The 24,186-nt window shown below is 44.3% G+C and overlaps 1 protein-coding gene across 8 annotated transcripts in view; it reads left to right on the forward strand.

The window, feature by feature from the left end:
* The window catches only part of ELMO1 (engulfment and cell motility 1), a 520,853-nt gene that overhangs the window by 196,650 nt on the left and 300,017 nt on the right, over positions 1–24,186 (forward strand). For all 8 annotated transcript variants that reach the window (XM_045864408.3, XM_054505224.2, XM_045864407.2 and 5 more), the window contains 3 exons: positions 2,221–2,271; positions 5,061–5,183; positions 7,210–7,341. In XM_045864408.3, coding sequence (XP_045720364.1) covers positions 2,221–2,271; positions 5,061–5,183; positions 7,210–7,341 — 306 coding nt within the window. The remainder of the gene's footprint in view (positions 1–2,220; positions 2,272–5,060; positions 5,184–7,209; positions 7,342–24,186) is intronic.

Consider the following 24,186-nt stretch of genomic DNA (forward strand, 5'->3'; position numbering starts at 1 on the left):
ACATAATTTTTTCACTGGATGGAATCATACTACTTGCAGTTTATTTACTTTAACTGCTTTTAAAACTAAACTTTTGTGAACGTCTTTCCATGTCAATATCCCTATATCCATATTTATATCCATCTATACTTTTATATTGTCTCGATGGTATAAAATATTCTCCATGGAGCCTCAAGTTTACTCCAACTGTTTTCTTTTTTTAAAGATTTTATTTATTTATTTGACAGAGAGAGAGAGAGAGACAGACATCATGAGAGGGAAAATAAGCAGGGGGAGTGGGAGAAGGAGAAGCAGGCTTCTCACTGAGCAGGGAGCCCGACGCGGGGCTCAATCCCAGGACCCTGGGATCATGACCTGAGCCAAAGGCAGACGCTTAATGACTGAACCACCCAGGCACCCCTACTCAAACTGTTTTCTAATATTGAACGACAACAACAAATCCATGATGTGCACAAGGATTTTTCTATTTTCTCTCTGACCAAGCTTCTCTGTTCCTTAGGAGGGTAGTAGAAAATATTCTTTCATTTTCCACCAAACATTTACTGTCTACTCTGTGCCAAACATAGTGCTCTGGGCGCATGAATACAAAGATGAAAAGGGAAGTGTCTGTGCCCCTAAGGTGACCGTGGTCTTACGAAGAAGATAAACAATGTCAAAGATAATTACAACAATTGCTGTACGTATTGGAACTATATTATCCCTTTTAACTTATTTTAAAATTTCAAAAAAAAAAAAGGCTAAAATAGGCACAGAGAATATTTTTCTTTTTTTGTGTGTCAGGCAGTAATTTCATTTTTATAAAAGAAAATAAGCTAAAAGAGCCACAGGGTCCTTTGGGCCCTTTGTTTTTCATCGGGTCCAGGAGAAAAAGTGGACCTTTCTGTTTGCGTTCGGAAGCAAGCCCCACTTTCTGTGGACCAAGGAAAGACAGGTTCCTTCTAGATTGCCATGTCCCTTGTTTGCCAATGTGTCACTGTCCTTGCTTTCTTGTTTTCAACAGAGTGGAAGGTGTCTTGAAACACCTCACCGTATTTGTGCACTTTTCTCTGCCAGGCAGTGGGTCAGCAGGGGTGTTAACATCAAGTTGTAACCTCTAACAGAGCGCTCTGAATTTCCATCCCTTCTTCTCTCCTGCTTGCTTTCCCTTCTGTGGTGGCGATGGCGCCGTTAGGTTGGTGTAGAGAGCAGTGTTGACATCCTTGATTGTCCTCTGACTGTAAGTCCCCACCTTCGGCTCCTGCCCAAGCCCGCCTGCGTGTCCCCCTTGCACTCCCCGCCCATGCATCCGGGCTCTCCTTGCTTCCTGCGAGTTTATTTTCGCCGTGATTGAGTTCACGGTTGCGGTTTTGAATTGTAGCCTAGTTTCTTCTCTACTCAGCAAGAGTAGCAACTCTAACTCGAAAATCCAGCCCCTCCCCGCCAAAAAAAACCATTCAAGTGCCTTCCTGAATATGTTTTTGAATGTTTGCACCAAGGTTGTTCCCAACTTTATAATTTCAGCTTCATATCTATGTCTCGATATTTAGAAAGAGTGTCTGTGAATCACTTCTTTAAATAAAGTCACTTGCAAATCCTCTGTGCTCGGCAGGCCAAAGCCCCAAATTCAACTTACAGAAAGGAGGCCTAGCAATGCGGAGTGTGGACTCTCGGAGATTAGCCCATGCTCAGATATTTGTCCCTTCCTAAAGCACCACACAGTTGACTTGCATAGACTATTTTCAAGCCCTGGAGTACGTACCACTCACTCTTTGGTTTTGCATAGATTAAGATGAAATGGCTCTTAGAAGACTTCGAGACTTAAAGTGATGCTGCCCTAATATTGGGACTCCTTGGTGCAGGCACGTTTCCTAGTAAAACCTCCCTGTACATGTGTAGTCTAAGAAAAGCTGATGGGCCTTTTGAATGGAGAACCATTGCCTTTATCCAGAGTATTTGCTTTTTATTCCATGCTCACTTTTTCCTGGGAGGAGGAAATTCCTAAAAAAGGAGAAGTTTGCGGGTGCCAGATTTCCTTCCCTTTACTTTTGGACAAGGCTCAGTTACCTAAACAGAACATTCAAAAAGCAATTTGGATACTACTGCCTGTTGGAGCCTATTCTTTCATCAGAAATACTGCTGATACCCAGTTAGGAAGCACCCCCTGGATAAAGTCATTTGGGGCCATGTTGAAGTGTAGTTTTCTAACCTAAGGTTTTGTGTGGGTGTGTTTTTCTTCAACAGGAGATGGCGAATATTTTGGCTCAGAAGCAACTGCGTTCCATCATTTTAACAGTGAGTACCTATATGGGGTGACCACCTTGTTGGGCAGGAATGGTTTGGTGCGTTCATTTATCTCCCCTTTTGGCTTCAGTTTGTGGTTTGTTCTGTGACTTGCTTCTGTGATGAAGCAGTAGTAACTAGAAAGGAGGCAGAAGTGTGCTTTTGGAATTGGAATAAACAAGGCTTTCCCACAGGAATGGTCTCATATGATTGGAAGGAGTCATCTCTGGAACTGCCGTAGAAAGACAGTCTGGCAGGAAGGGGAGGAAATCTCTCCCGGTGGGGCAGGTTTATTACACTCACCATCATGTTAGTTTTTCATTTTTTCATTTTTTTAAGATTTTATTTATTTGAGAGAGAACATGAGGGAGAGAGAGAGAGAAAGCACAGGCAGGGGGAGGGGCAGAGAGAAGCAGACTCCCCGCTGAGCAGGGAGCCCGATGTGGGGCTCCGTCCCAGGACCCTGGGATCATGACCTGAGCCGAAGGCAGACGCTTAACGACTGAGCCACCCAGGCGCCCCCTCACCATCAGTTTAGCTTTGTATGTAGGAAATCAGGGGCTCTGTGACTTAAAAATATCCACTGGTGTGAGCTTATACTGTTTTTAATGAGGAAGCTAACTGGAGACCTGTCAGACTCTGACAGAAGTCCTGAAATTCTGACCATCATTTCCCTGGGCCCCTTTGCAAGAGACAAGCAGGGAAGATGTACATGGAATCCACTGGTTAACTGCAATGCAAAAATGACCTGAAATGTGAGTGCAAAAGAAGCCCTGCATGTTATGTGGTGAATGTTTAGAAATAAATTGAAGGGCATGATTTCCTGAGGCCTTATCCGCTATTTGACTTTAACCAAAGACTGAAAGAAGCACGCATGATTGATTCCCAGCTTACCAAAGAAGCAATTTCTGTTTCTATGATTTCAAAAGGGAGTTCTGCAAGCTCACACACACACACGCACGGACAGACATGCACGCATGCACACGCGTGCACACACACACACATTCCAATACAATGAGGCTATTGAAAATTAAAAATCTTATGAGGGCAAACACAATAAATACTCTAGAATCCAGAGCCAACAGCAATGACTACAATTTGTCATCGAGTTTGATTTTGAACTTCCTGGCTGACTAGGATAAAAAGAAACATATGAGTGTAATTTTCGTTGTTTGATAAAAGAGGTACCCCAGTTCTTCGGGGATGACATACTTCTCCCCCTGGACCTGGAATATGAAATGGGTGTTGGTAGAGCATTCGAATAGATTTTTGGTCCAAGAATGGTTGGGTAGAGATTGCAGGAGGATTCATAATATGTTTAATCTTTATCCTGGTTCTTAGTAAAAGTGGAAAGTGCAGTATTAGAGCATAGTCCAGTGAAGGTATTTGTGGGAGAGGAGGGGAGTGGAGAGACAAAGGATGAGAAATGTTAAATTAAGGTCTTAGCCTGCTGTTCTTACCTGGGTGTGGCAGTCAGAGTTGGAATGCCCAGAGAGGGGGTGGGTAGAATGGCTAAAGCCACCGTGTCTGAAAGATCAGTTTGCTTCGATGGGACTTCTCCTATGAGACTTTGATGGCTGGAAGTTCAAGGCTCATATTATCAGGCAAAAACTTGGAGTGCAGATACTTTTGCATTGTTAATAAAATAGATGGCCTATACACCTCGGATATGAAATATTTACTCTGAATTAACATTCTGTTCTGAACTGGAAGGGTATGGCGTTTCATTCTACCTCCCTATCTCACTGCCTAGCTTCCCACACCCACCACCCCCATTATCTTGGTTCAGTGACTTCTTTCTGTTCCTCATTTTTCTCCCCACCCCTCCTGCTTTAACTGGCTATTTTGACACGGTACTCCCAGCCAGGGTGTAGAGTCCAAGGGCATGCTGGTTTTGGGGCACCTTGAGAAAGTTCTTTCAGACGGCAAGACGTGTTTGGGTCTAGCACATTCAAAAAGCCACATTGACCTGTCCTTTGGCATTTTTAAGGGATAACCATGGTCTCTGCTAAAGAAGACATATGTTAGGCCCAAGCGTTCAATCTCCTTTGTGATCCAGCTCCGGTGCGGGCAAAGGCTCCCCATATCTAGTCTCCTGCCGTTTCTTTTATATTTGTTGCATTTTGGTTCTGTTTCTAAGGGGAAGGGTCATTTTGTTTTTCATTTAATTGTTAGCAGGTGAGTAAAGTTATGCATTACATAAAATGAATTCTCTCATTGCATTGTGGTGGTGGTGGTCTCTGGATAGTTTCCATGGTGAATTAACTGCAGGCCTGATAGGTACTTTGCTTTTTTATGTTGCTTCTAAAACTTTTCCCCATTTAGAAGTTGGATCACCTGTCAGACTGTTGACGGCAAGATGACGGCAAAATTGCTTACAACACACACACGATTTGTTTCTCTGTTGCATGCGAGGAAGGCTTCTGTTGTAGAAATCCACAGCTCTCTTCAAGATACTCTACGTCAGGCACACTTTCTTGACTTATATAGTTGCGATCACCAGGACATGTCCAGTGCCTTCTTTTCTTCTGCTCTCTGCTGCACAGAGCAGCTCTTTACCTGGAGTCTGGCCTAAACATCAGGAACTTTATTGGGCCAGAATAGAAAGAAAAGCTCCAAGATCACCTGCATCCTCACCTTTCTTCTGAAGGGTGGTCCCACCAACCTACAATCTCCGGGCCTCCAAGTGAAGACTTCTGGGATTTTACTTGGCGTAATGACGGGGGTTAAGTTAATTGTTGCTGGCTTTTTCTTTCTTCCTTTTTTTAAAAAAAAATACTATTTCTGAACTATCTCCCCAGCATGTCATCCGAGCTCAGAGAGCCATCAACAATGAAATGGCGCATCAGCTGTATGTGCTGCAGGTGCTTACCTTTAACCTTCTGGAAGACAGGATGATGACCAAGATGGACCCCCAGGACCAGGTGAGTGCTCGCTGGACCGCAGCAAAAGCATATACGGGAGAGAAAGTGGTTATTAAAAATCTTTTCTTGGGCTACTCCCAAACCAGGAATTTGTAGATGATGATATTGTTTTATTATCATCTTAGAACTTGGGGGAATATATACTTTTTTTCTTTTTAAGATTTTATTTATTTATTTATTTGACAGAAAGAGAGCGAGAGAGGGAACACAAGCAGGGGGAATGGGAGAGGGAGAAGCAGGCTTCCTGCGGAGCAGGGAGCCTGATGCGGGGCTCGATCCCAGGACCCTGGGATCATGACCTGAGCCGAAGGCAGACGCTTAACGACTGAGCCACCCAGGCGCCCGGGAATATATACTTTTTAAGATTTTTTAAAATTTATTTGAGAGAGAGAGAGCATGAGCAGGGGGAGGGGCAGAGGGAGAAGCAGGCTTCCCGCTGAGCAGGGAGCCTGATCCCAGGACCCTGAGATCATGACCTGAGCCCAAGTCAGATGCTTAACCCAACACGCCCCAGAACTTGGGGGGAATATATTTAAAATTTAGGTGAACATAGGCTCAGAGAATAAAGCAAATGGATTCTTTCATTATACATCAAACACATGCATATTCTTTTATTGGATAAGAAAGCCTGATATCACATGGCCACAGATCTTGGCCCTTGGTCCTAATACCATCAATGGTAATAGCTTTGGAGTCAAGTTCCCAGACAACTTGGGCCATTTGGTTTCCCTGTGTGATACTGATTCAGGTGGAAGAATTAATTGCCTCCATTCTCCAGTGATCAGTGCCGAGGGTGGGGGTGGGGGGGGTCCCAGGTTACACCTGATTTCTGGGCTTGCGTCTTTGTTGGTTGGCTGTTTGTTATAATTCTCTCTAGGTTTCTGGTTGTTGTGCATGAAATGTTATGCCTCCATCCAAAAGGCTTTTGGGGGAACTTTACTGTGAGGATAGAGTGAGAGGAAACAGCTGGGAGCCCTGCTGTAGCCCATTTTCAACTTAAGCAGCGCTGCAGCTTTGGAAAGGAAAACACTCATTACTGGCACGTGAGGGCCTGATCTAGCGCAGATGTGAGCCGCACATGTGAAGTGTGGAACTGCTGTAGCCCTTCGTCCGTGGCGCCAGGCCATGCGATTAAGAAGGGTGGAGAGGCTTGGAGAGGCTTGGAGAGGCTGTCCAACGTGCCCTGGACTTTTGGCAAGGCCAAGTTTAATCATCCCAGAGAGATGAGACTGTCAGCTTACCACTTCTAGTGACGGAAGGCCATGCATTTTAATGTGGAATGGGCCTCCCCATTTGGAAATGCTTCCTTTTATTTATTGAAAACATATATGTATGTTTTTTTCTTATTTACCATTTTAACCATTTTTTAAGGGTTTGTTTCCACGTAGTCACTTCTTAGTGGAGGTAGGGATCCCTTGTCACTTGAATGCTGTTCATAAACCTGCACGTGCCTCTCATTTTGGTTCGGCCAGTGTGGGAGTCCCAGGTCCTTGAACTTGGCTTTCCCCAGACCCAAGCCTTCCATCATATTTGGGACTCCATTTAGAACTTCTAGGTAATTGGGGCGCCTGGATGGCTCGGTCGTTAGGCGTCTGCCTTCGGCTCAGGTCATGATCTCGGGGTCCTCGGATCGAACCCCGCATCGGGCTCTCTGCTCCGTGGGAAGCCTGCTTCTCCCTCTCCCACTCCCCCTGCTTGTGTTCCTGCTCTCACTATGTCTCTCTCTGTCGAATAAATAAATAAAATACTAAAAAAAAAGTACTTCTAGGTAATTGACCTAAGTATTCCAAACGACTTGGCCGTGAGGATAATCGTGGAATGAAGCCAGGGCTGACCAGCAGGGAGAACGGCAGGGGAACTCTATGCAGAGCCCTAACTTAGAACATCGGTTGTCTTTTATCTGTTTTTCTTTGGCCTGAAAGCAGTAATTCATTTAGACCCTGGGGAAAGAGGGAGTATATGTAATGTCACACAATGAAAGCAGCTCTTCCCTTCCCTCCCCTTTTTTTCTCCCTAACGCCTTCAGGCTCAGAGGGACATCATATTTGAACTTCGAAGAATCGCTTTTGATGCAGAGTCTGAACCTAGTAACAGCAGTGGCAGCATGGAGAAACGCAAGTCCATGTACACCCGGGATTATAAAAAACTTGGCTTCATTGTAAGTAAGCTATCTCCAGTAAGCGCTCTCCTTCCAACATCAGGGGTCTGACCTCAGCCACAGAAATTGATGTCTCCTCCGAGCGTGTGGTCCTCTTGCGCCTCGCAGAATAGTTTCCACATTTTCCAGATGTTTAGCTGGTGTAAACAGGATCACATGACAATCTCTTCTGGCCGCAGTGCAGCAGAATAACTTGTACAAGTGTGACTAATACTGAGTTTGTTTATTCAGCTCTGATTAAGTGTTGTTAGCCCGGAATGCATGTAGATTTCATTAACTCCACATCACAAGATGCTTCAGGTTCTCTTCGAAATAAATGGGTGATGGCAACTGTGGGATGGATCTTATTATTGGGTTAGTGCTTGGATCACTTATATACATGGATTTCATATCAAAATCAAATTGAGAGTCTCCTGAAATGTATTCACGATAAGATTTATGCAATTTGTACTTTCCTAAAATTTTGTCTTGTTACGGACGTGAATAAGACCGTCCCTAGATTTCCTTTTGTTCAGTTTGCAAATCAGAACGCCACTTGTCCTGAATATAATCTGCTGTTTTTGTTTCTACTTGGATTCCATTCTGACTTTTATCACCATGGCATTTCTCCTGTGACTTTGAGCTAATTAATCTCAAATTCTGAGGATGTAAAATTGGGTTTCCATTTTGTCCTCCATCATAAATGGGAAAAAAATGAGATTTTGGCTTCAGTGATTAGAAATCATTAGGCATTATTTTAAAATTGCAAATACAATCTTCTTTAGTACACACAGACACATAAGACACAAATATTAATCTTTATATACATCAGTATCACGCTTTGTATGTTATTTGGGAAACCCTGTCTTTCATGGGGATTGTCTTTGGAAATGTTTCCACATTAGTTAACATGTATTGTTTTTCATTACTGAGGAGTTTTTCATTTTTTGGATGGACTACAGTGTATTTAACCAAACCCTTTTGCTGAGTAATTCAATGTTTTGAAATTACCAATAAGTCTAAAATTGACATCTTTGTCACCTGGTAATTACGTGCATCCATAATCACATTATTAGGATATATTTGTGTCTGTCATAGACTGTCATTTCTATGGCATTTATTTTTTAAGGTTGTTGATATTTACCAAATTGCTTTCCGCACTGAGTCATTTCCACATTAGCCCAATGGATCAGAGTAACTATTTTTTTAACCTCTCCAATCTTTCCTAAACTAAAAAAATAAATAAATAAATCTGATAAGTTATTGTTTTTATGGTGATAGTCTTAATATGTCTTTTCTAATAAGAATACTTGTCAAACGTATTCGGCTTTGCAGCTTAACTTTACAGAGGTACTGTGACTTCATTTTTATATAATCATATTTCATATCTTGACATTCCATTTAAATTTTTTAGTAGAATCTATTTTTTAGAATTTTAGCACAAAGTTTCTTGGCCAAGGGACCAGGTGAGAGTTCCCTGTACTTGATGTGTATCGATGGTCAAGGCTAACAGGTGGTCCCAGCCCTGCTGTCACCCATCTGTGTGTTAGCAGAGCCCGTTTATCAGGGATATAGCTGATGAATGTGGATGTAGCTCACATCCTCCCTCCCCACCCAGTTCTTTCCAGGTTTTACTTCTGTGTGTTGAACAAGGCCTATCCAAACCATGTGGGAAGCTTCACAAAATCACCCAATCTCTCTTGCTGTCCAGTCATAGCAAAATGCCCTGGAAGGAGATCAAGGGATGTGTATTTCCAAATGCTCCCAATTGATTCTGATACCCAGTGGAGAGCCTGGGGTAGGGAATGCCTGAGTTACTCCCATTTCATTGTCTTCCTCTGCTACCACCTGGATTGCCAGTGCATTTGAACTGTGCAGGAAAGGCAAAACTCTAGTTCTTGGTTCATAGTGCCCCAGGACTCGCTGTGTCTCTCTGTCCCAGGTGGCGGCAATTGCAGAATGCACAGTGTCATTTCTCCTTCTGGCTGTGTACCTGAAAGACAGAGGAAAGAGGGGACATTGGGGGAAGAACACTTGCTGGGATTCGGATTATTACAGGTTCCTGGGATTATTACAGATCTCTAGGAAGGGTATATGTAATTGGGGCAGGAGGCATGAAACATCTCCCTTTTTATTTTCATGTTCTAGTCCTCTATGAAATCAGCAGGGATTTCATGAGCCAAAGTCTGAGTGACTTTTCTTCGTGTAGCTCCATCTTTGTTAACACGTTGTTCATTCCTTCCATGGTTCGGTATTAGAGTGTATCTCCGTCTTAGTTTTCAGCGTCTGCTGAGTGTTCTGCTTCAAGTAGTTTAGGAAGAACAGCGTATTTTTTAACTGAAAGCTAATTCGATGTGGTTTTAAGGCTTTAGCTCTTATGTGGTCTCCTTTCAAAGGACTTGAAAAGTCATTTTAGAAAAAGCAAAGACCTGGAACCTAGAATAACCAAAAAGAGAGTGTTGGTTTCCTTTATTTTTTCATGGTTCTTTTTTTTTTTTCCCTTAGTTTTCAATTTTAGTCCTTTCCCTGAAACTTCTTCCAGGCCACGATTTTGCATCAGAAGAGTTGAGAAATTGGAAAGACCAGTTAGTAATGATTTCTAATGGTGGAAAATTTCCAACAGCTTTGATGAGCACAGATTTTCACTTTTACAAGTCCAGTCAGCCAGAAATAGACAAGCCTCAGTAAATGGAATCATGCGCTCATTGCGCCACCTAGAGACCATTGTGCCAAAACGCTGGAAGCTGGCGGGGTGCCGGTATCTGGCCATAAAATCTCTAGGTGCTGTAAGCTGTCCGGATGCACAGAAAGAGGAATAATCTTGCCTATTCCCTGCATGAACTCCTTCCTGTTGCCTCCTTTAGGAGCAACTGAGGTTTGGATAATTCTTGGATCTCATTGAAGGAAAATTCAATTCGTAAGATGAAGATTGTTCTCATTTCCCGTCTCCCGAGTAGGCAGTGCCCAGGAAGTGTTAAATGACAAATTTTTGGAGTCGAGTGGGCCTAGATTTTAATTCCATCTTCCCTAATTCCCAGCCATTGGGCCAGCGCACCAGTTGTTGAACCTGTTCGGGCATCAGGTTCCTCGGTTGTGCAGCTACCCATCTATTTCAGGGTCGTTGGAAGGTCATCAAAGATCATCTGTTAGTGCCTGGCACAGCGTCTGGAATGGAGGATGTGCCCAGCAAATAGTACTTCTCTTCCTTGCTTTTTGGAGAGCACATATCTGGAAATCACAGGCAGCCTTTTCAGTTTTCCAAAGTAGAAGGGGCAGTTAGTTGCTCCAACAAGCGAGCAGAACGGTTGTTAAAGGATAATAAAGCACAATACCTTTCAGAAGGCAGATGGCCTTACATTCCTTCTCAGTGCAGCCTCCCAACAGAGCAGGTTTTTCTGATGAAATAATTCTGAAATCTCAATTTAAAGTGGCTAAATGGCGTGTTACAGCTAGTCATAACACAGAAAAGCACCTGCTTGTAAAACAAAGCCGCTTAATCTCCTAAGATCTCTCGGTTAATGATTCTCTAGTTGCCGAACAGACTTGCAGGGGCCCCGGCGGGAGGAGGGGTCAGGGTTGTCTGGGATGATACTGTTCTTATTGGAAGTCAGAAGGCAAGGGTGCATGCATTTCTCAGGGTGACGGAAGGCAGATTCCCATATTTAGAATGACTTTATTTTGAAAACTAGAGAGATACCCGAATCAAACTGTACCTTGTTGATTATAATGACCAAGAACTGTGCAAAATGGTTTTCATGCTCTGAAGAGTTGCATTCCTGGCCAGAAACCCTTCAGAGTTTGTCTTAATGTCAAATTGGTAGCTTCTCTATTCATCCAGTCTGTTGGATGGTCCTTACAAAGGACATATCTGTAGTTCATTTTTCTGGTCTCTCTTGAACCAAGGCAGATGTTGAAGTTGGACAAGCCTGTTTTTTTTTTTTTTTTTCCTAAATGCCTTTTCTTTCCCATTCCTTTAGCTTGACTGGGCCCCAAATAAACTCATTTTAAATGAATGAATGAATGAATCAATCAATCAATTTAGTAGGTTCCATGCTGGGCGTGGAGCCCAACGCAAGGCCTGAACTCACGACACTGAGCTTGAGACATGAGCTGAAAGCTCGAAACCTGAGCTGAGATCAAGAATCAGACACTTAACCGACTGAGCCACCCAGGCGCCCCAATAAACTCATTTTTAAAAGAAACTGTTTCTGAACAGTATATTTTAATATGAGAAGTTTTGATAAATATTTCCCTTAACATTTTCAGATTGTCTTAAAAGAGAAAAGTGACTAAAATGTGGAAGTGAAAAAAGGTCATGAGAAAAAGATGACTTCAGAATTAAGATTCTCTTTTAAAGTGTAGGTTTGATTGTGTTTCGGCATGGTCGAGGCCAGCACCCCATCTGGAGAAAAGATAATGTATTTACTCATAGTTCTCAAGAGAGGGAGCGTGCCACATCACAGAGGGCATGTGGACAAGCACTGGGTGGGGGTGGGCGGGGTCGGGAGGCAGAGGGAGTGAGGGGGAAACGTGGATAAGAGCCTTTGTTGTGGTTTCCATGGAAAAGCAAGGCAAGATAGAGGAAGCAGGTTTAGGATTGGCCAGTTTGAATAATCTCAGTGGTCTTTGGAGCAGAGGCGCTGCCCCTAGCTGTCAGCCTTGTGGTGATGGGGGCCAGGGGACAGTGGCCCAGAGTGCAAAACCCTGAAAAGAGATCCTTTGGGGTTTGGGATCTGGATTGGCGAGTTGGCATATGAAACGCATGCTTCCTATCTCTAGGAATTAGCTAACCCTGGGAAGGGCAGTTCCTCCAAGGTATCAAAGGATCAGAGAATACAAAAATTTTAAGAAATGACTAATACAGATTCATGTTAAAATTTTTAGAGGATTTTCTACTTCCCAGATGATAGAAGATAATTATGCATCTTTACACAAGTATAATTATACATAATTGCATATGCAGTGCGTGGTGTCATTTTAATATTTTTTTCAAATACAGATGGCAGGGAATGAAGTGAGATGCATATTTATCCATGTCTTCCTCCATCTCCATCCCCATCCCTGTTTCCCTAACACAGGAGGAAGCCTCCTGGTCTAACCATAACTGTGAGTGTAACATGGGCTTAAGCTTGGGCTCTAAATTCGGGCTGCCTAGGGTTGATTCCTTGGGCAGATTACTTGACATTTTCATGTGTTAGTTTCCTTATCTTTAATCTGGGGATATAAGAGTCAATAAATGTGTTACGTGAATTAAATTATTAGATACTTGTAAATCATACAGAAGAGTGCCTGGCACAGAGTAAGCAGACTAGGAATTTAGATGCAGTTATGCTGATGTTATAATAACTATTGATATTATTATTGGAGCATCACATGGTGTCCCATGACCCTGTGACAGGCAGTGTTGGGGGGTGTGAGAGTTGTAAGTTGTGCCAGGAGGATGGCGAGAAAATTGGTGGTTGAAAATACGAGTTACTGATGAAAGAAAGTTGTGTGCTTGGGACACCGCAAACGTGTGTCGAGGGCTGACCTTTAGGTTCACGGGGAGAGAAGTAGAGTTGGTTTTTCCAAGTGAGGACAGATTATAGAGAATTTTAAAATCAAAGGGGTTTGAAATATTCAGTCAATCCTCCATCCTCACGGTTCATGGATTCCGTATTTGCAAATCCAGCTATTCACTAAAACTTAGTTGTAAATCAATACTCGTGGTGCCTTCATAGTCATTTGCAGACATGAGGTCAAAACAAGGGGACGCTCTGCCTTCTCCTTTCAGCTCTCCTACTGTAAATGGGAGTCCTTTTCATAGGCTAGCCAGGGCCTTGGTTTTTGAAATATGTGCTTTGTGTTGGTGGTATTGCTGTTTAAAGTGGTCCCCAAGCATAGTTCTAAAGTGCTGCTTGATGTTCATAAGTGCATGGAGCCAGGATGTGCCTTATGGGGGAAATACGTGTGTGAGATAAACTCAGGTCGGGCATGACAGTGTCGTTGCTGTGAGTTCAGTGTTAATGAACCAACAATATATATTAAATAAGGTGTCTTTAAAAAATACATAAAACAAGGTTATGCATCGACTGATTGACCGAGTCTTGTGACCAGAGACCGGAAGTCATCTCACCCTGTATCTCCCCTCGGAAGCAATGGCTCGGTATTCGTTATCTCAGGATTTGCGATGACTTCATAGAACATAGCTGCAGGGAAAAAGCAGAATGGACTGTACTTTGAATGCTTGGGGAGCCTTCAGTCGGGGTTGAGCCCTGGAGAAGAGAATCCCAGGCGGTGCCAGGCTCATTCCCTCCTAGGCCCGTGGTCTGTGTGTGCTAAGTGGGGAAGAGAAAGCCCACCATTGACTGGCTGACAGGTGTTCGTGGTGTAGCAGGGCCTCTGCCCAGTGCTTGGCACACTGCTCAGCACGGTCACGGGGGAGCATGACGCCCTCCTGGGATTTGACTCATTTGTTTGAAGTCAGAAGCTGCCTCGAAACTCCTGTTATCTGGAAAATACCACGTCCTTGAGATCAGGGGAATTTCCAGTCCACAGTCATTGTCCATAGAGGAGGACCCTCCCTCTGGTGGGCTTGGCTTATATTTCTGCATCATTCCTGACAGGACTTTCTCATAAGGGTTTTGCTGCTGAGAATGTGCTTCAGTCCCTTGGAGCCCAAGGACAGTGTTAGTAAGAATCCAGAGTACATGTGTGGGAATTGTAGAAAGTGAATTTTGACATTGATCTGATTGTATGGTGCTCCTCACCCCTCCCCACTCTTGGCAGCAAACTGCCTCTGGTAACCACAAGGTAAAACAGCTTTTTTCCCATGTGAATGATTTAATAATTAGGATAGTATTCATAACCAAGCACTTTGTTTTCAAATAGTAAAATATGTGACCCATAAACAATAGTTCATCAAAGCAAAAGGACAACAAATGTTTTTTTAAACTGTCGTTTATTGAAATTCTCCAAGTTTTAGCCACACAGAATTCAGGAGGTCCCAGTGTGGGCTGGGGTGTTCTTCCAGGAAGCTCTGGCCAATCCTTGCCAGTCCATCCAGCCCCAGACGATTCCTTCCACCTGAGAGACCCCTGGGGGATGTTGGTGAGGGATTGTCAGTGACTGAGACGCCTGCGTGGTGGTAAATTCGCAGGCAGATACTGCGCGTGCCTGTTCCTTGGAACCCGGTCTTCTATGTTCTGCCTCATGGACGCTGCAGCCTGATCCATTCTGATCACACACCCGCTGGCCGCATCTGAAATGCAGCAAAGCCCCAGTCCTTATCATTTCTACTCTTGCTCCATCAGGGTGTAAACTAGCTGGGAGATTCGTTATTAGTGAAGCTGGAGCAGAATCAGCCACCAGATGGCGCAAAACCACAGCCATCGACTCCCAACCAGACCGCCCCCCCCCCCCCCCGCCCCCAAACTTGGACAGACAGCCACCAGGATACCCAGTGACCTTGCAGCTCTGCTTATCAGTCCGCAGAGCAAGAAGTTGTAGGACCAAAACAGGGGCCTTAGGATCTCCTCAGGGCGGGGGGGGGGGGGGGGGGGGGCGGTCCTCTAGCCTTCATGGGGGCCTTTCAGGGGCTAGGAACACTCTAAGGTGCCCAGCTGGCCTCCCTGTTAATTGAGATTTGTCTGTTGTTCATGGCAGTTGAGCTTTTATCTAGTACCTATATATCCGACTTTCATTCTCAATTCTTTTTCCTTATGCTGTCATGGAGGTCTTTTATATGAAGTACAATAGTCTGTACATCTAGTATTATCTTCTGTCTTAACATGGATATGCAGGAAAGAATGCACTGGAAATGGAACAGCTAAATGAATATTGACTGTAGAAACAACAGTAATAATGTATTTTGAGTTAAAAATACACATAATTAAAATGGGTGATGCAATAACCTGGAGGGGGTACGAGTGGTCAGTGGAGTCCTAGTAAACCAGCATTGTTGGAATGGGGTACAAAGCTGTCTGGGGAAGTCTGAGATGATTTCTTTCCTTTTTTTTTCTTTTCTTTTCCCTTCCTTTCTTTTTAAAATATTTATTTATTCATTTGAGAGCGAGAGAGAGAAAGAGAGCTAGCGAACAGGAGGAGAGGGGCAGAGGGAGAGAGAGAATCTGAAGCAGACTCCCCTGTGAGCCTGGAGCCTGACATGGGGCTCAATCCCATGACCCTGAGATCATGACCTGAGCTGAAACCAAGAGTCAGACCCTCAACCAGCTGAGCCACCCAGGCACCCCTGAGCTGATTCTTGATATACATTTCTCAGGTGAATAGAATCTTATAGAATCATTTTTCAGCTTTTGCTTTTAAGTAACCACTTCCTGAGTTATATGTTCAAAGATGTCGTTGAGACTTCTGCCTTGATGACAGAAAGTACTTGAGCCTTGTGGAGGCTTATGGATAATTTTTTGCTTTTATCTCTGCCTTTACATTCCTCACGCCAACAGACTGCTCTAAGACAGATTTGGAAAGGAACCAGTCAACCGAGGGCATTCTCTGAGGCTGCCAATAGTTGAGGCAAAAAGTTGCAGACAGTTGTGTTGCTCATTTCCTTGATTGGCGAGTAGGAGTCACGTCTTTCAAGGGACTCCTTCCTTACAGGTGAAGAGATCACCAGTGTCCTGTCCTTACATGTCCGGGGTGGGCTCTGTGATGTCTTCTGTGGATGTCTATGGTTAAATGCACACACTGTCTTCACCTTTGGTTTTAAGTGCGGAGACCATAGCTTTGTTGTTGTTGTACATGTAGAAGGGGAGAAGTTAGCTCTGGAAAGATCTCTCTGGCTGAACCCAGGAAGATCATGTATTGGTTTGTATTTTCCATCAGTGACCCCAGCAGAGCAGATGACTGGGACAGAGCTCCTGCGAGGTGGGCTCTTCAGGTTGGTGCAGACTTGTGGGGCCACCTCTCTCTTGGGTTAGCGTCATCATGCTTCCTAACGCTGTAGAGAGACCATCAAGAAGTTCCATGCAGAATACTTGCAGATCTTTTCTTCCCTGATCTTGCTTTGCTCTCTGGCTCGATTGGGGAAGAACAGTCAAAATGGGTGCAGGGTGACTTGCAGGGGCAGCCCCAGCATGAGCTCTCACCAAGGGAGGCGGAGGGTGGGCCCTCTTTTCCTCTGCCCTTCTCTTGCCACGGAACATGTGTTGTCCCTCCCATTTCCACCAGGTCAGCGATTTACATCTGTGCCATGTTATTGCCCGCGTCCCCACCCTAGCAGAGGGGCGGGGGCTCAAAGGGGCAGTGGGAGCCGGGGATATAATCCCATCTCAGAATCAGCCCCCAAACCTCCAGCATTTACCTTACCTGCTGTGGATGCCCCCTGCAGATGGTGAAAATACATCTGTCCTTACTCCCTGACAAGGGACACGTGAATAATTGTACTCGTGAAATGTCTGGATATTTTTAAAGGAAATATTTTAGAAGAAAACTTTTTGAAATAAATCAACTATGGTTCTTTGTCACGAACTATGAGTCTTTGTCACGAACTATGAGTCTTTGTCGTAACAATATTTGAGCTTCATCTTCCTCTTGTATTTTTTATTGTGATTTATTTTAGCTCAAGGCAAAATTTTATAGGGATGATTACCGAAAACTGAGTGAGGAAACAGGTTTCCCCTGCTCCCTCCTTTCCCAGCTCCTTTGCTGTTCAGCACCCGGTGTACCCAAAGGCCATGTAGATCTCCTGGCAGAGTCGAATCTGTTTTCTGTCACTAGGGGGCGCTCCTAACAAAGGGATGTGTATTAAAGATGTCTTGTAAGGCGCAATTCAGATGTGCTTGAGAAGGTGGAGTATTTAGTGGGGTTATTTTATTTACTTTATCTTTAGAGAGAGAGAGCGGGAGGGGAGGGGCCTAGGGGGAGAGAGAATCTTAAACAGGCTCCATGCCCGGTTCATAGCCGGATGTGGGGCTCGATCTCACGACCCTGAGATCATGACCTGAGCCCAAATCAAGAGTTGGATGCTTAACCGACTGAGCCACCCTAGCGGGGTAATTTTTAAAAGGTTCAGAAGAACCTGCTCCAGCCAAAACCTTTCGCCTTCCATTTTTAGCTTAAAACCCGCAAGAACTTTGTCCCCTTTGAAACACAACTGTGGCGGAAGGAGGCAACTTATTGAACAGTGTTTGCCATGAACCTCTTAGAGTATTGTACAAACCTTTTGACATCCTTTCTTTATACATGGAATTTTGGAGCCAAGGGGCACCATCCACCAGGTGCAAGGATCATATATGGGGGATGCAGGCTTAGTGACCTATAAAGGAGTCAAATTTATTTGAAACTGTGTAGCACAGTGTTAGCGAGCACAGCCTCTGGGCCAGACTGCCTCTTTTTGCATCCCAGCTCCATTGCTTATCGGCTGTGAGATCTTGGACAATTGATCTAAGATGGGCAGCGTAAGAGTTCCTACCTAAGGTTGCTATGGAGATTAATGAGTTAATAGTTGTTGAGTTCTTAGAAACTTGCCTGGCACTGAGAAAATGTTAATAAATTCTGATTATTGATAGAACCGTTTGGATCTGATGGCTGTACTCAGTCCAGGGTCTGCATTTTCCCGGTCGGATGATTGGGACAGTTCTCCATTTGACCATAACCAGCTGGGTCAGAGAGTAGAAGTATGTAGCTTCAAAAGCGGACCTGACCCTAGGAAGTGACACATCCCAAAGTCCATGAATTCTAGAGGATCAGGGCAGGAATTTTGTACCCTTCAAAGAGCCTCTTTAATGAAGAGGTGGTTCTTTTTCCTCTACCTAGCTAGCTAGCACACAGGTCCATGGCTATGTCTTCATGGATCCAGTCGGTCACAGTAGTCTGCTTCTGTGAGAATTTTCAAAGGCAAGGAGGGCTCAAAACCACAACATAAATAAAAAAAAATTTGCTGCTCACAGCAGGAAGCACTCTTCAATTGGCTGACCCCATCCTGGTGAACCATTTGGAGTGCCTTGAGCTTAGAACCAGAGCATTTGATCAGAGTCTAGAATAGAATGAGCAGTTACGGGGTTTTGGCATCTAGGGTGGGTTGTTGCAAACATCCAGCACCTCTTCCCCTCATGCTTTTTGCTGTTGTTGCCTGGCCTGATGGTTTTGCCCGTGGTGGGATCCTCCCAGAGCACCCTTGAGAACAGTCCTGGCTCTTCTGGGGCGCAGGCAAGAGGGTGAAGAAAGGGTCAGTCCAGAGACCCCTGGTGCAGTTACGTGATTGCCATTGACCTTGCTTTGACAGCCGTGGAACAGCTCCCCATGGAGTTAGGGTGACTTTTATTTTTATTCTTTCTTTCCGGAGACTTCATTTTTTTCTCTTCCTTTTTTTCCAAATGGTCACCAATTGTCAGTGCGTCTCACGGCTCTGAATTCGGTGTGATGTGACCTTGGGAGAGGAGATGTGAGCACGCCATCCAGACCTGTTTCATGTCTGGGAGGAAGTAATTTATACACTAGGAACTGGCTTCGTGGCGTGGGATTCTAATTCTGGGGCTGACATTTTGTATGTGTAGGAAGACTGTCAAAACCTTTCCAATGGGAAGGGACAAGAACCAATTTGAGAATAATGCGGTTATATAAAAATTGTCCTGGTTCTGGCATCTTGGCACACTTCCTGTACTTGTTCATTCTGAAGGGGAGGGAAGGGGTGTGGGCAGGAGGAGTTCTCTGGTGGACTCTTGCAAACCTCCAGACTCTCCAGTGAGAAAGGACTCCCACTCCTGAGATGGTTCTGGAGATCACATAGTTAAAAGGGTGACAGGTGTTGATTAACTTTTTGCTTTGTTTTACCAAACTGATCAGCCTGCTGAGAATATATGATTTTTAGGTGGCCCGTTGGGGTTTCCACTGGTTTTAGATCCATAACAAAACAGCCACAGCAGGCAGCCCCCACCACCAGCAGCATTTTGGGGAGCATCCTGGGGCATGGGTCAGATGGCTCCCATGCAGTATTTCATGGCATCTCTGTAAGGCACAGGGCACAGCGACTCATCTTCCTATTTTGGAAATGAAGAAAATCAGGCTTTTTAGCTTTACGAGGTTAAAAACCTGCCAAGGGGACTGCATTGTTTTGGCAGGAAAAGGACACTCTTGCAAACTTATTGTGACTCCTTGGGTTATTTAGCCAAAGGAACAGACTGCAGTGGAAACAAGGTGGGGAAATGGGTGAATGTAGCGTATCTCCACATGGCTCTCTCTCTGGCCTCTAGGAGCACTGAGTGGGTGTGCAAAGCTGAGACATTCTCTACTCCCATCCAGTTCTGCCAGGGCTGAGAAACCCACCAAATGCTTGTCTTACTGTGGCCTTTTCATTCTCAGAACATCACCATGAATGAAGACTGCACACCAACTGTCTGCTTGCTTTTCTCTCTCTCTCTTTTCAAAAGATTTTATTTGTTTATTTGAGAGAGAGAGAGAGTGAGTGAGAGAGCACAAGCGGGGATAGCAGCAGAGGGAGAAGGAGAAGCAGGGAGCCTGACGCGGGTCTCAATCCCGGGACCCTGGGATCATGACCCGAGCCAAAGTCAGATGCTTAACCGACTGAGCCCCCCGAGGCGCCCCTCTGCTTGCTTTTCTTTAAGGGAACGTGTACAGACCATTGACTTTGCTGGTTCTGAAATCAAACCCAGCAAGAGCAAGTCCACATCCTTGTCTGGGGGTAGAAAGTAGAGTAGTGCTTGCTTGTTCTTGAAAACAGAGTTGCTTCCAAATGCTCAGGGCCCGCAAGCGGCAGCACCCATGCTGGGTATCACTGCCGCCTGACTCCAGTCTCCTCCTCAACCTCTAGGCTGTGCTGTCTGGCTATTTAAGGAAGAAGGAAAAGGCCAGATGCAAGGTCTCACTCTCTGTGGATTCAGTTCAGGTTAAACAGAGAGGCCTTGCTTCCATTCTCTGTTTCGCTGCCGCCCGTTCACTCGAGGTTTTTCAGTCATTTGAATTTCATCAGTTTTCATCCGTTTTGTTTCTGGGTTATCTTTGCCCTTCCCCTCTTCTTCCTCCAGATTTGGAGCCTTTTCTGCTCAGAGATGCTTTCTCTTTAACTGATGTTCACCTTGCTCGAGAACTAAGACAGAGTAATGAATGGAAGCAAGCGCTTTGATGACCAAGGTCTTGAATGCTCATCTACCTAACTTTATGGAAATCCAGAAACTGGCTTTAATTCTCTGCCTTCTCTTGCTCATGGAACCTGATAGTAGCAATTGTGATTTTGCTTCTCTTGACCATCCAGCCCTCTCTGTGGCTCTCTGAGATGTCCTGTATGTTCCTTCTTGGCTCCCCAGAAGGACTCTCCCACACTGCAGCCATTCCTTGTCACTTGTGAGCGATGGGGGAAAGAGGACAGGTTGGAGAATGGAGAACAGGAAGAGGGCGATCCCTGCTGTTTAGCTGTTGTTCTGGGGGCAGAATCCACCACAAACAGCATATTTGGGACCAAGTCTGCTAGGGGAAGAGCCATGCCAGCCCTTGTGGATAGGAAAGGTACATTAGGAAGCACATTCCTCCCCTACTGGGGAAAGCACTGCAAAGCCCTGCAGTTTTCTGTGCAATGAAGGGAGCCCCGCCTCCAGCCAGCTGGGCTTGGCTGAGCACCCACGCTAGCTATCCAAGGCATGGGAGGAGGCGTGGCCCTGGATTTCAGCTGTCTGGCCGGAGTGGGTCACTGAGAGATGGCACCCTGTTGGGCACCTGTAGAGTTCCTTGATAGTAATGGAGTAGGGGCATGTAGAGTAATAAGGGACTCATGAATTGGCTCATTTTTTCCCATGCAACCAATATTCACAAGCATTTATTATATTTAAGTCACTGTGCCAATGCACCTTTAGTCACAAAGTTGAACCAGGCAGAAACCATACCTTCATGGAACTTAGTGCTTAGTGAATTCCCGTCCCTCTGGACCTCCGTGCATGGTATTCCCTCTGCTTGAACTCTCTCCTCCTCTCCTCTCCAGTTCTCAGTCCAGTTGTGGTTCTGGTGGGATGTGTTACGTTCTTAGACTAGAAAAGTTGAGTCAGATGGGAGGTCCAGGACCTTCTCCTGTTTCAGCATCTAGCACCCCATTGTTAGCACCTGTTTGCCAGTCTGATGTCTCCCTAGAGGTACAAACCCTTTCCTGTTTTGCTTACCATAGCATCCCTTGTACCTAGCACAGTCCCTAACACTGGATCATCAGATAGGCATACGGCAAGTGTGTGTTCAGTGAATGAATGAATCAATCAGTGAGCAATTCTGTCATTCAAAAAGGGAGACGCATTTGTGTGTGTGTGTAATACCAGGTGGAACTTGATGTATAATATGAGAAAAATACAGAGTAGAAGGTGCCCTTGAAATTCCAAAAAGGATTATAAGCAGAATTTGTTTGAGGAACCCATGAAATTATGTGGAGGGGACATTGGCGATGGGGTTCAAGAATGGGCAGGGTTGGGCATGCAGGAATGGGAGCAAGAACAAAGGGACCAGGGTGAGTTAGCTGCAGAAGAGGAGGAGGAGCATGGGTCACAAGCAGGGAGAGGTTGAAAATGTGAAGAAAATGCTCCTTTGACGACAGGCCATGGAAGATTGTGTGCTCGGGTGTTTGAGTGAAACTGGATAATTTTTAAAGTAAGAGATGATGTGGTGAAAGCTGAGGACTTCCCTTTGGAAGTATGAAGATGACCTTTCGGGGCATATCCTCTTAGTCTTTTTGCTCTGTGTGTCCATGAGGATGCTGTAGGACTTCTAATGGGTGTCTTGGACTAGAACTGTGTTGAATACCCAAGGCGGGTTCTTTTGAGCAGAACATGGTACTAGGCTTACAAGTTTATGCATGTGCATTAAGGGTTTACACACGAGTCCCTCTGTGCACCCATCCACCAGCAGGAGCCAAAGTGACAGCTAGAGAAAATCTGGTAGCCTGTAATACCAGAACTCTCTGGTTTATTTATAAGAGCTGGGAAACATAATTAATACTCTTCCTATAAAAGACCATTTGCATAGTCTTGTTTTAGTGTTTCCTAGTGATGCAACACCATATATATAGTACTACCCTATTTTTAGTGCTGGGCATGAATATACAGCATAAGGCTGTTGGTTACCAAGAGTGTTGTACCTTTAAGCTCCCGGTCCCACAGGGAGCCACCCTGAATGGTGGCCTATAGCCTTGTGTCTTTCCCTCATATCCCTGAGCCTTAGCAGAGCACATCCCTACCCTGGGATGTTGACTGCTCTGTCCCCTTTGCCTTCCACTACTGCTTATCTAACAGCCTTTTGTTTTCACTCAGTTTATGTATCAGAAGGAATTACCTCCCTCTTAAGAGAGATTGCTGTGAAAATACCAGCCCGGCCAAGCACAGGAAGCCCAGGGGCCTTGGTTAGATGAGCACCATCTTTCGGGTTGCGCATCGTAACCCCCTGTCTGGTTCAGGAGCTTTGCGTGTGCTTGGCCTCCTGGAGCCGTACTTCTCAGTTGTGTTCTTTTCCTTCCTTGTCGAGAAACCCAGGGGAAGGCAGTCCCAAGCGCTCACAAAGTCCTTGGCAGTGGTGACGTGTAATAAACAGATAATTACTTGTCAGGTTAAATTCTTCAAATCTCTCCTAAAAATTCCCTCTCCAGATCTGAACACATATCTGCAACATTTGGTTTTGCTTTTGGTACTTTGACCTTATGCACATTCTCTTTCCACTTTTTAACAAGATTTCTCTCTGCTGCTCCATCTGGTGTGGCTCTATTATGGAAACCTTAGAGAGCAGAGGCAGAGGCGAAGAAGCTAAGCAAACACACAGGAGACCACAAGAAATCACCTGAATTTCCTCCCTCCAGAGGCAAACCCTGCTACTGGTTCGCATTTCTCTTTGCTGCTAATTCTGTGAACTCTGTTCTTGACACAGTTGAGCTGAAACTCTTTGTTCAATTTCATATCACTTCCATTGTCATCAGTAATCCTCGATGGAAATCATGTATAGTGGCTGAATAGCATTTCATTAAATGACCGAACTATAATTTACTTAGGTCTTCTCCTGTATAATTAAGGATTTAAAAAAAACGTATTACAAAAAATGAGTCCGTAAACATACCGCGCATAACTATTGGTCCCCATTTAGAATTATTTCCCTAGGACGGATTATTAGACTTTTGGGCCCAAATGTAAGGACATTTTTGAAACCCTCGTTTATAATTTTGTGTCTTTGTATTTCCCATTTTAAAATTCTTCTTCCTGCATTCCACGAGGCAGATTTTTATTCACATCGTTTTTACAACTTTATCTGAATTTGTGTTGTTGTTGTTTTTGAAACTAACCTAATTCTAAAAGCAGGATATGGCTGTGGCAGAGAATTCAGAAATATAGATAACCAAAATGATTTAGGTAAGAATTGGCCATATTCCTTCACGTATAAATAAAATATTGTTACAATTTTGGTGCATATCTTTCCAGATATCTTCTATACTTATGTAGATAAATATGCTTTTACTAAAATTGTGATCATACAGGTTGTTTTTAAAATTTTCAAAATGGGTTTTATTTATAAGGTTTCTAGAGAAACGCTGGAATGGGAGAGCTCATTTTGCCATTTTAGTATCTTCTTAGCTTTGTCTGACAGAGCGTTATGAGAGATTTTCTTCCTTTCATGTCTCAGGTATAACATTTTGATAATAAAAATAATTCCTGCAGAAAGCATATCAAGACTTCTGCTCTCCGCATTAGTCGTGGGGTTATTAAATGATAATTATTGCTATTACTTAATATCTACCTGAGACTAATCAACATGCTACCTACCGGACAAATGAAAGGTGTCACCTTGGAGCAAAGTAGTTTTTTTTTGTTTTTTTTTTTTCTTTTTTTATGATCAGTAGTCTGTCCTTAGCATAATGTTGATTTTATGCATTTGAAGACTTCTTATCACCTGGATTGC

The sequence above is a fragment of the Mirounga angustirostris genome, unplaced genomic scaffold, assembly GCF_029215605.1.
Source record: "Mirounga angustirostris isolate CCGP_5_RB_7025 unplaced genomic scaffold, mMirAng1.0.hap1 SCAF_12, whole genome shotgun sequence".
Lineage (NCBI taxonomy): Eukaryota > Metazoa > Chordata > Mammalia > Carnivora > Phocidae > Mirounga > Mirounga angustirostris.